Source organism: Platalea leucorodia, assembly GCF_965183815.1.
Source record: "Platalea leucorodia genome assembly, chromosome: 1".
NCBI lineage: Eukaryota > Metazoa > Chordata > Aves > Pelecaniformes > Threskiornithidae > Platalea > Platalea leucorodia.
The window spans coordinates 76,209,317-76,221,504 of NC_138823.1; the positions used below are offsets into that span (position 1 = coordinate 76,209,317).

Below are 12,188 nucleotides of genomic sequence, written 5' to 3' on the forward strand. Positions count from 1 at the left end.
TGTTTAACTTGTTTCCCATTTTCAAAATTTGTGAGGTGGCTTTATGTTGGTGCTAATATGTATTTCCTTTACATTTGTGTTGCATTATAATTTTTCTGACCTGCTGCATCTAGAAGCTGAAAGGATTTTACTTACGAAGAGGGAACTTGCCATATTATTAATTCCAATACAGCGAGTGTCTTTTTCCCAGCCTGTAATCTGGGTTTTCTTTGCTTTGCCATAAGCAACAAAGAGTGAAAAAGAAGTGTTCTCTGAAGGATATCTGCTTTGCAGGCTAGATCACTAGGCAGGAGTGACTTTTACCATGCTGTCTGCGTCTTGATGGTTTGGAGTATAAGGTGTGCCTCAGGGCTGGGTTTCTGGCTTTGCTGTGCAAGTTGCCAGAGAGAGAGGGAGGGAGAGTGAGGGAGTGAAGGTAGTCATCTGCTTTTTTTTTCCTCAAACAGTAATGTGCATAGATTTCCCCTCAGAAGATTGTAGGAGTGCAATCACCTGAAAGTCAAGTACGTTGACTTCAGTGCCTCCTGTTTTCCACCCAAGGGACACTGCATTTCTATACTGCACTCATCACTGAGCACTCTCATGTTGATTTATTCCTCCTAATTATGAGATGGCTTGCAGACGAATGTCATGGAGAAACCCTCTGCAACTGCTCCAGCCTTGTGCATTGACAAGATTGCAAAATGACTTGACTGGGTTGGAGGTGCTGTGCTAGTTGTTCACTATGTCAAAAAAATCAGTGTTGCCCATAATTCTGCTATGTTGAGGGTTGATTGTTTGGTTTGATTTGGTTTTTTGTTTGTTTGTTTTTGTTTGGTTAGCTTTTTTTGTTTGAAATGAATGCTTATAGAGAGAATTGGCATAGAAAGGACCAGATTCTACAAACTGGTGTAGTACGGAGCTCTTGCCAAGACTCCTGCTGACATCCATGGGATGAAGTCTGCCCCATACCTGTTAAGTTGCCTTTGCCTTACAGGGCAGAGAGGGTTCCTTGTTGGTTTTTGTTTGTTTGTTTGTTTTGTTTTGTTTTGTTTTTGAGCATGGTGGAAATGTGTAGGGTCACTTCTTTTCTTTTCTTTTTTCTTGTTGTTGTGTTAGACCTTATCTGAAGAAAGACAATCTCTGCATAGCATTGCCATGAGGGTGGAAGTCTCAGGACCACTTCTGTTTGAAACAGAGATTGTGTTTTTTCACCACGGGATTGTAAAGTCCAGGTCGCATCCTATTGCTTGGTGGTTACATATTAATAAAGCGTGGGTCCAAAGGGCTTGTGTTACCTTTTCTTAAAGTTCTTAATCTGGTGAAACTTTTCTTCGCTTCTGTTGCATTTGTTCTATGTGCTGCACTACAGAGGTGCTGATCTTGTTGGTCAGTTTGCTTGTTATTTTTCCTTTTCTGTTTTGGGAAGCCTGACGCTGTTACTGAGAAGAGTGCTGGTAGGTTATTTATGTATTCTGCCTAATTATTTCATGGCTATATGCATTTTCTTGAGCTTACAGTAAAGTGAGATGAACTATTTCAAGCCTCGGTAAAAGGCACTGTACATTTGTGTATTAGAATCAGCTGCTTCTTTTTACTCTGTCTCCTTATCAAGGGCTGGATCAAAGCATTCATGTAACCATGAGTGAATCATAGGTTTGAAGTGTTCCCACCTGTAACTTCATCTGCAGACTAATAGCAGGTAGGGGGCTTAACAAGTATCTCGGTACTGAGCACAGTGAAAGATGCTTGTGGAAAAAAAAAAACTTTAAATTAGTTTGAATTTAGCTCATACTGAAGAATGGTATGCAAGTTTTTTATAGTATGTTGTGTTTATAGCGTGGAAAGTACCCGTGCTTAAAACAGGCTTTTAAATCACACCCTTTCTCTGTGCATTATTTTGGTGGGGGAACAAAAAGGCTTTTATTATGGAGTGCTTTTGTATTGTCCTGTATGACCATCATAGCTCTGACAGAGAAAGCTGAATTCTTTTCTGCCGTGCATTCAATAGTATCCACAGGCTTCTCAGCACCTTCTGACTGCAGTTGCTGGAGCCTCTCAGAAAGCAGCTGCTCATGCAGATCCAAGGTGGAGCTAGAGCTGTGGATTTCACTCTGCGGTTCATGGAGCTACTTGCTACTACTGAGATGTTTCAGAAAGTTGGCTGGGAAATGCAAATCTGTGCCACGTATCGCTCTACAAATGTGAACTTTAAAGGGATCTGCTTCCACTGAAGTAGTTTGAAATCTGTCATTTGGAAAACCTTGAAAACCAGGCATTTAAAGCAGTCGCAGTGTTTCAAGAGAGTGTGTAGTCACTATTGTGGACAGGTTCGTATGAGGTCACCTGAACAGTTGCTAGGTTAGAGAGACTGTAGTGGGAATGGTTTCCCTTTTCCTTTCTCTGATGTCTCTGAAGGAAACAGATCTGCACTTTCCTTTCTGCACAAAAGTAAAGGAGGATTGTAGTATGTAGAAGGCCCTGACTGTGTAATGCCAAAAATAATACACATCATTACGTATTTTATGGAGGTAAAGCGAACATTGCTGGTCAATGTATGGCTGATGCTTTTGATGGTATGATGCCTGATTTCCTGGCGCACACCCCTGCCCCCAAGCAGTGTTGTACAAGGTCTGTAACTGCAGAAGTGGCTGTAAAGAGTGCTTAAAAAGTGGCTAAATAAAAATGGCACTCCCATTTCAGAGCTATAAATTGGTATTAAGGTGTCTGACCTTGTTTGTCTGTTCCTTCAGAAAACCAGATGCGGCTTTATGTTATTGCTAGGGAACAAACGTGTGTAGCATACTCCCAATTCACTTCCAGCTCCTTCATCAGCTTCAAAACTCGGTCGTTCTTCAATTCTCCTCTGAAGTTTCAAGTCTCTTCAGTTTCAGCTGGTTTTAGTTTCGTGTTTATTTTATTACCATTGCTTTATTTCCTCTATCTCTGTTCACTGTGAGATCTGGAATTTACAAGTCCAGGTAAATCATAATTAAAAAAACCTAGTTCTGCCAGGCTCAGGACACTTGCCTGCTTCTTTTCTTCCCACCCCCTTTGTACTTTGTATTGGAGATCAGCCTCCACATTATAGGAAAAGCTTTAAAAACAAAAAAGAAAAGCTTGGTTTAAGAAACAAGTTGATGTGAATCTCTCTAGCTGCTTATATTGATGCAGTTGATGTTATGGAGGGCAAGAATTACATCATTTGTAAATTGATCTGAACTCCCTAACTGTTGCACTGCATTTTTGTAAAGCTACGTTGGCATGATCCGGATTTGTGCAAAACTCTCATGTCTCTCACCACCTGCTTGCAAATAACAACTGTAGCCAAATGTAAAGGGATCTGACAGAAGATTAATCTCAATTTCTTTTTTTCTTTTATAGACAAGTAAATAAATTAAGAATTTGGTTCACGGTCATATAGAAAGTCAAAGTAGTTTGACAAACAATAAAACCTTGAACTTTTTATCATCACCTCCATGGGGAGGTGCAAGTTAGTGACTGATGACTGCATGACTCATGGGGTGTATATAGGATAAAAAGTGAATGTTCAGGGAAAAATTTGCATGGAAGAGAAGTTGCTGTACACTAGTAAATATGGCAGTAGCTCTCCCTGTGTATTTGTAGAGAATACTGTTTGTTATGCACACAGGAAATGAAAGGAAGTATTTGCATCACTGCTAATTTTACAGTGTCTTGCTGAGGTCTCACTGAAATGTGCATTTTCAGGGCAGTGTAGTGATTTTTTGCAAGTTGAGACGTCATAGAAATTGTCGGTCAAATGCAAATACTGATTAAAAAGTGTAGAGGACTTGGATTGTTTCTGAACTGTTTGGTTTTGTTTGGGTTTTTTTGTTGTTTTTTTTTTTTTTTTTCTTGTGATGTGATGTAGCTCTTATTCTCTTACTTTTTTCTCTGCCAGGAGCTTACATTGGTAATCCCAAGTGTACGTTTAGTCTTTTTATCTGTGAGAATATGCATTGTCTCTAACTAAAGAAGAGTTTGGTTTGGTATTAATCCTGTTAAGTTCTTAATTTTTTTTTTTCCCTAAACACAGTTTTACCCTTGGCTTTGCAGGCTTTTAAAGGTTAGAGTGCTTTTTCTGTACTCATCTTTTCTGGACCTCTGGTTATGCTGTAATGATGTGCAGAATCATGATCTCTTCTCTTCCTGCACCCTAAAACCAGGCAGATTAAAAAATGCAGGTGGTGAGCCTGGGTAGTAATTTCCAGTAAATATTTTACTGCTTTTTCCATCTGTTACACTAAAATCTGACTTAAACTAGGCATAAATCTAGTCAGAAGAGGTCACTGGGATATTAATCATCAGCATTAATCCTCTTAGACGTGTGCTTGGTATGAGGCCAGCTATTCAGAAGTTTAACAGTGCACATATGTTGTTTCAGTGCACATATGTTGCTTATCTGTCTGGCAGCTTGCCAACGAAGTAAACTTTGAGTTTGTGGTGGTTTTATATCTCTGTCAAGTACACTGCTTGTCTGGTGCAAGTTGATGCAGCTTTTCTATATGTCGCTTACAGCACATAGCCTGCTACTGAAGAATGAGTTCTCTTCAGGGTGCTTTCAAAGAGCTATAGTCTCTTAGTATTGCATGGTAAGAAGTGGTATCATTCATGGTTGACCTTTTCATGGTGCTTCCATATGAAGTATGATGAGCCAAATTTAATACTACTTACTCAGAGTAGGGGAAGAGACAATATTTCGAGTAATACTATGGAACCCAAATATAGCTGAATGAAACCTCACCCTGCCTCCGCTCCTGCCATTCTGACTTGGAGGAAACAATCATGTACGTAAATACAACTTTCTTGAGTCAGGTCTGGACTGGACCCAGTATTTCTGTTTCTCTCTTCATAGGAGCATGCTTCATACTCGACAGAATAATGATTATTTCATATCCTAATTACGGAACTGATTCATCCCCTGGGGCATGGAAAGCAAACAGTAGGAGTGAGTGCATCATTAAAAAATTAGCGTATTTTTAGAGAGGAGGTAAAAATAAAATGCAACTCCATTGAAAAGTTTCATGATAAAGAAAAATGGCTTGCATTAGAGGAACTTTCTAAAACAATCTGAGATTATGGCTGAAAGAACATATTTTCTCATTAACGTGCTTATACTTGCTTGTGAGAAATTACTAATTTTCTTCTTGCCTTTATTTCTCAAGGAGAAGAATGAAAGCTCGCGCTCCTCCTCCACCAAATCAAGCTTCTGCAGCAAGTAGAATTCACAGCGATGACAAGTCACCTGCAGAGACAGCTGTAATTTCTGATCAGAACCTTGTGAGCATGAAGGAGAACATGATAAACAGATCAGTGGACTTCACAGTCATTTTACCCAGCGGGGTGGAGCAGAAGAGCACAGTACAAGGAAGGTGAGGCTTTGATTAGCTCCAGCTTTCTGGAGCCCTCTGTTCCCAGTGGGATACTTGCTGATATTAATGTCTCCCTTTGTGGGTTGACGGGTTTTCTCTGTCATGCTTCTCTCCGTATTTTAGGCAGCTGTTGTACCAGAGTCCTGAGAGCCATGTATAAAGGACCCTCTCTGCTGGTGCAGGAGGGATTTAGCAGCTATTGTGTCATTGTTTTCCCCATGGATCACCCTCAGCACATGTATGTGCCACTGGACTAGTCTTAGGTTGTATCACATCTCATAATACAGAGGGGGATTGGTGCAGTGGAAGTAGGTGCTGCTGGCAGACAGCAATCCTGACAGTATGCCTGGCTGGAGTCATGCTGAGAAGAAAGCTCAGAAGATGAATGATTCATCACATTCAGAGATCCTGCCTTCACAAATACATTGCAATTGTGTAGACAGCAAAGCATCTGCTGGTATTTAGGAAGCCTTTTCTGTATCAAAGTGTATTGTTTTTTTCCACAGGAAGAGTGAGAAGTTCTCCTTGTCACTGGGTACAATCAAGGGCAAATTGTATTGGAAAGGCAGTTTTGAGATAATTTTCTTCACCATGGGAGCTTTTCCTTCTCCTCATTCTCTGTGTGAGAACTGTTTTGAAAGAGGGAAACTTACTACGTTAAGAAAGAATTTGGAAGAGTTTTAAAAATGTATTCAATACTATGATGAAACTGTAGCAAAGAATGGTGTAGTCAACAGCGGTCAAGAAACTGTAGAAAGTGATAATACCAGATTAAGAGAATATATAGACACCTGTTGATAAATCAGGGCCTGTGCTTATTTTACATTTGGGGTTTGCAGTAGTTAGTCTGCATTCCTGTAAAACTACTCTTCTTGGTCTGATATATTAGTCTATTTTGACTGTTTGTCTATTAGTGTATTTTGATGGCTGAGGAGGATGTGTACAGCAGCGCATAGTGTCTGGTACTTCATTCTTCCCCCTTCTTTTCCTGCAGAAATCAGCGTGCACATAGCCACTCTCAGGAGACTAGTGCAACTTGTGTGGGTCAGCCCCAAAGCCAGAGCGGTGTTAAAGATTTTAAAGGAAAGCAGTGCTTATCAGAGCTCTCAAATTATACATTTAGTGATTGAGTCTTTATGGGGAGATTTAGACTTCACGAGAGAAAGAAGAGAACAGTCCTGGAAAGTAGAACAGGACATGAAATTCACTGGCCAGCGGATCCCAAAGAAAGCTGGTATTTCATTGGCAAATGCGAGCCACGTGGGAGCTAACAAGAGGCTAATCTTCATGCAACATTTTGTATAGAGAGATACATAATTGCCATATGATTAGAAAAGATTTTCTTTTCCTTCAAAAAAAACCAAACAAGAACCAAAACCCAAACAGACACTCCAAGAGCACTACAAGAGTGGTGTTTTAATGTGACCTTTTGAAGAACATACAAGCTACAGGAGCAGAGAACAAATGGAAAATCGCTGTACAATAAATATTCTGTCTCTTGCACAGGTGTTGATTATCACTACCATTGCTAGCACGTATACTGAGACTGAGTATTTTGATTATTAGAGGTTTTAGTTTGTGGACTAAAACCCGAAAGAAATGTCAAAAATTAAACCTTAGATGTTTCTGTGGGGTTATTTCTATCATCTACATTAAGCACTCTAAGCAACCAAAATGTTCTCTTTGCTGTTCTGTGAAGGTGCCCACTTCTTTCCATTGGCTGCATGACAGGTCTAGGCCCCTGATTTAGGCTGCAATTAAATTCCTGCTTGTGCTAGTCTGCTAATCTGAGTATAACCAGTGCCTAACCTAGCTAGTAGGTGTTCTTCCTCAGCGCTGTCTTGAGCACTTGGAGCGGAGAGTTACTGACAAATGTCTGGCACTGATAGCCAGCTGTGGGAAGTGGAAGATTATGGAAACTGAGGAGGGGAGTAAATCATCCTAACAAGTTATGAAATAAGAAAAGGATACCCTATAATGAGCCCTGTATTACAGTGGCATCAGTCTGTGAACAGACCTTGTGTGTGCTGCTGTTCTTTCTAACCACTTGAAGACAAAATTTTCTGTACGCTAACACTAATTACATTTTTAGGGATGTGGAACAAAAAAAAAAAAATGTCAAGAGCATCTGAAATTTTTAGGGGATGGACTGTCTTAAGTCTCCAGGTTTGGGTGAAAGCCCCGGCTTTTTCATCTTTCTGCATTGTTTTGACACTGCAAACTGGACAGCTACGAAGTACAATGATACTCAGAGGTAAACAGTTAATGATGAAGATACTGGAATAAAAAAAAAAAGTGTTTCATTTAGTTTGAAGCAAGTATGGGAGCCAGCGCAGGTAATAAAATTATTTTCCCTGTTCACTCGTTTTATCTGTGGTGATATCATGGAAGGACATTTCAGACAAATTCTGCTGTTGTTTATACTGCTATAAATCTTCAGTATTTTCATTGCCATCATTAAAACTGCATTCTGCAAAATCTGTTTTTGGGTGCCCTAGGGAAATAGCTTTTCTGTTGCAGAAAAATTTGCAAAACCTTGCCCTGGGCATCATCATAATGAAAAATGATCCTGTAATTTCAGGAAAGCAGTTCACAGAACAATGAAGTACACTAGAGGATGTTTGAAAATATAACTACTGTAGTTAATTAGTATCACTTAAGGTTATTATAAATGAACCAAGTTAAAAGTCAAAATTATCTCTTTCACTTTGTTCATTGTAGGTAAGCAAAGCAGCGTGTCGTTAATTTTACTTTGTTCTCTACATAGAAAGTTCCTATAAATACCAGCAAGAGGGCAGAAAATTCTCATTAAATTTTCTTGAAAGATGGTGCAAGAAAAAAAGAAAGTGTGTGCTATTTAAAGATATTTTATTGGAATCTGGAATTTTTAAGTAGCTTTATTTATAAAATTAACTCAAGCTGGCAGTCTCTCTCTAAGAGTTTATTGCCATCTTGTAACGTACAATTTATTCCAGGTTTTGGAAATATGTAGTGCAGATTTTAGGACAAAGTTGAGTTCTTAAGGAGTGCGTGCAGCAATAGAATGGTATTAAAAACATTTTTCTTTTTTGAAATAATTGGTGTCTGTGAAATCTGCTGTAAAACATTGCAAAGTATTAATGAAAAACTGTTAGCCTTCTCCCCCCTTAAAAGGATTATAAAATACCCCCACAACTAATGTATATTTGTACTGTTGTATGAGAACTACATGATGTTGTGAGAGGATGGACAGAGCATTGGCCACTTACACAGTTTATGCATATAGGTCTGTAGCACATCCACACAAACTGTTAGCAGGTCTGACAGAGGCAATGACTAGACGTTTAGAAAGAAGATAAGTGGAAAAGCTCACAGGAGTTACCAGAAACCTTTTCTGTTTGTAATTCTCACAGGTAATACTTTCAGTGGGTAACCTACAAATAAAGGGATCATGTGTCTGTCTCCATTCACACTGAGTGACGCTGAGGAGGACTTCCTGATGAGCACAGATACAGACCTTTAATGCCAGCAGCTTGAGAAGTCAGTAGTGTTTGAAATACGCGGCAGAAAAATGGGCATGTTTGAAGCTAAATGATGTTTGGTTTGGAGTTGTTGACACATGGGTGACTGATAGGCACAAGAGTAGACTGGACAGTTCTTGCTCGTGCTGTTATCTTACATGTTACCCATATGTGTGATGCACAGAGAGCAGGATACTAGAAAAAATAATAAACTTGCTGAAGCTGTAGCCCCATTCTGTGAATACTGGAGGACAGAGGTCAGTGCAGAGTATGCGTTATATGGAGCATAAAGCTAATGTCATCCCAGAAAGTATGTTCTCACGTAATTCTCAGTGAAAGAGACTTAAGTGATATTAATTGTGGGCTTAGAGCTCAACGTACAGAATGGTGTCTCAAGAAAGACTGAAGGTGTGAAATCAGCCCAGGTTGGTAAAATGTGAAAGAGGTGTTGTTTGAAGCAGATGAACAGGGCACATACAGCAAGAGGGTTAAAAATGAGCTGAACTAAATAGGGGTGAACTCAAAACTATGGTAGTTCAATGTAGGCTTAAAAAAAATCTTACTAGAATAATTTAAAGAATAATTTATGTTGGAAGGCGCCACTGGAACTCACCTGCTCTAACTCCCTGCTCAGTGCAGGTCTCACAGGAGCAGGTTGCTCCAGGCAAGTTTGAATACCTCCAGGGAGAAGGTTTCCAAACCTCACTGTACGCTTGTTCCAGGGTTTGACCATCCTCATGGTGAAAAAATGTTTCCTTGTACCTAAATGGAATTTCCTGTGTTGGCACTGGTCTCTTGCCTCTTATCCTCTTGCTATTCACCACCAAGAAGAGTCTGGCTCTGTAACCCTACCAGTTGGTACTTACAGACAGCAACAAGATCTCCATTCACCCTTCTCATCTTATGGCTCAACAAACCCAGTCCGCTGCCTCTTCTTTTGTGTCATATTGATGTTCCTTCTGTGGACTTGCTCAGTTACAGAAAATAAGAACCAAATATACATGAGCAAAATGAGAAAAGAAATAGTAAACATTTATGAGTATTTGTTTATCATGTTTCCTGTACTTCTTTTGATGCAGCTTCCTGTTAGTCTATACATTTCTGGTTGTGTAGGAAGACCTCTAATCTTTTTATGAAATGCCTGCTGTGCTTTGGAGCATGAGAAAATAATAATGACCAGCACTGTTTTCTGGTTTTAAATGCAGAGAGTGAAAGTGTCAGAGACTTCAGGTCACCCCCTTTTCTGTTTTTCTTTCCCAATCAATAGTCACTTTAGATTCCTAGTGCATGTTTGGCATTGACCTAAATAAAGAAGATTCTTTCCTCCAGTTTGAGATTTTTTTTTTTTTTTTTAATGGGTACTTGTAGCATGAAAGTAGAAAGTAATAGGAAAGTCAATGTCATTTGATAGAGTACAACTTTATCCTACATATTTATTTCCTAGATGTACAAAGCTGTATTTTAAAAAGGATTTCTCTGTGTGATCCAAGAAGATTAGGCCAAGCCACACCCAAAACAACTCTGTTGTTTTCTGCCTCTTAAACTGTAGACGTCTCTGCTGCATTTTACTGGTGAGCAACAGGACACAAGTGGTCTGACAGGCTCTAACTTAATCAGGACTTCAGCCTGATAAATATTGCTGACAAAGTAGTTATTCTTTACTGTCCAGAATTGGTGTTAAATGTCAAGCAGCTTAGTAATAGAATATCAGAAGAGAGCCAAAGTGCTCTCCTTTGCTAAGAATAGTTGTCGGGACCATCTTGTCTGAATCTTAAATTGGGTTCATCCTCCAGTTTTATTTCTGTACTCTAGTATTTGCTTATCAGTTATTAATGTTTGGTGTCTGTCACATAGTGTTTGGTCTCGCCGCCCAAAATTTCAGCAACATCTTATTAAAATAAGAAAGTAATGTATTTCTTAGCTGAGTAGTTGGAAAGGCAGAAGACATTTAACAACTTCATTTCAGCTTTAGATTTAATCCTTTATGATCAGACCTGCCTGAATTTCAAAATAGAGTATGCTTTCTACCAGGTCTCAAAAGCAGGTTAAAATGAAGTGCAGATATGTCTGGAATGAGATGGAAGCAAAGGAAGGACTGACTCTTTGCATTTTCCAAGACCCATGTTCAGCCCAAGGTTAGAAAGAAAAGTTGGTCTAGATTAGTAGATGGCTCAGCACCATTCTCTTGCTGTGTTTAGTGGATCCCTTCTGTGTGTGACGTATACATGGGGTTACTTGAAATAAAACTGCCATTTAAAAATTAAACTGAACTGTATTACAGTTTAGCTGAACTGTATTACAGTTTAGAGGGAAAATTTTTCAAGTTGGTGAAATGGAAATCTGATAGAACAATAACTTTATTGCAAGGACTTCCCAGCTCTGTTACTTCTCTGGGAACACATGAATTTTTATTTTGTTGTAGAATTTCTCTCTTTTTCTTTTCTCTCTTTGGTTGTTTTTGTTTTGGTTTTGTTTTTTTTTTTTTTTAATCCTTTTGAAGTTTTGTGGAAATTATTTTCCCAAATTTACACTTTGGGAAGACCATACTATGCACTTTGAAGCTTCAGAGATACTGCTTAATTTGTACTCCTAAATGGTACAGATGAAGCCTGGGGATGCTTTTCATGGGACAGTTGTGTATTCTGAGCAGCATGGCTCAGGATGGGATGTTGCAGACTTCCTTAAGTGTTATATTTAACACACACCTGCTCTGCAATCATCAATAAGATGAAACCTCAAATTTGACTGGATTTTTAAATTGTTCATTGTCTGGACAAATTTGTTCAACTTGCATGATTGTCTGCAACCTCGTTTCTCAGATGGCTGGTGTGGAGTCTAATCATGTTGCAATTGTGGTACTGTTGCTGCTGAACATATTTCATAATTTCAGTGATAGGTGCACGGAATCATAAACTGTTCTTTTGATGAACTTTTTTTTTTTAAATCCTTTTTCAGGTGCTGTTCTCTTTTTTTTTTAAAAAGTTTTTTTAAATGAAATAGTTTACATGAGTTAAGAGTACTGTCCAAATTTGAATGAATTATTACAAAATTATGCACTACAGAAATATATTAGTGTTCCACTTTAAATAGAAATGTCTAGCATGTAGAACACCGTGTATTGCGGTTCTGCTAGGTTATTTGCTTTTCTCTGAAACAATAGTAATAAGGCTGAGGGGAAAACAAACACATGCAAAATTCACTTTAAAAGAAATATGTCCGTAAACAGACAAGCTGAGATCTGTATCAGGTGGACTGACACTTTTTTAAATGCTTACTGCTGACAGCATAATGAATATTCATGTAAATATCAGTGTAG

The 12,188-nt window shown here is 38.8% G+C and overlaps 1 protein-coding gene across 4 annotated transcripts in view; it reads left to right on the forward strand.

Moving 5' to 3' along the window:
- Positions 1-12,188, forward strand: part of COBL (cordon-bleu WH2 repeat protein) — a 164,007-nt gene that overhangs the window by 38,494 nt on the left and 113,325 nt on the right. For all 4 annotated transcript variants that reach the window (XM_082306391.1, XM_082306393.1, XM_082306392.1 and 1 more), the window contains exon 2: positions 5,166-5,372. In XM_082306391.1, the coding sequence (XP_082162517.1) occupies positions 5,166-5,372 (207 nt within the window). The remainder of the gene's footprint in view (positions 1-5,165; positions 5,373-12,188) is intronic.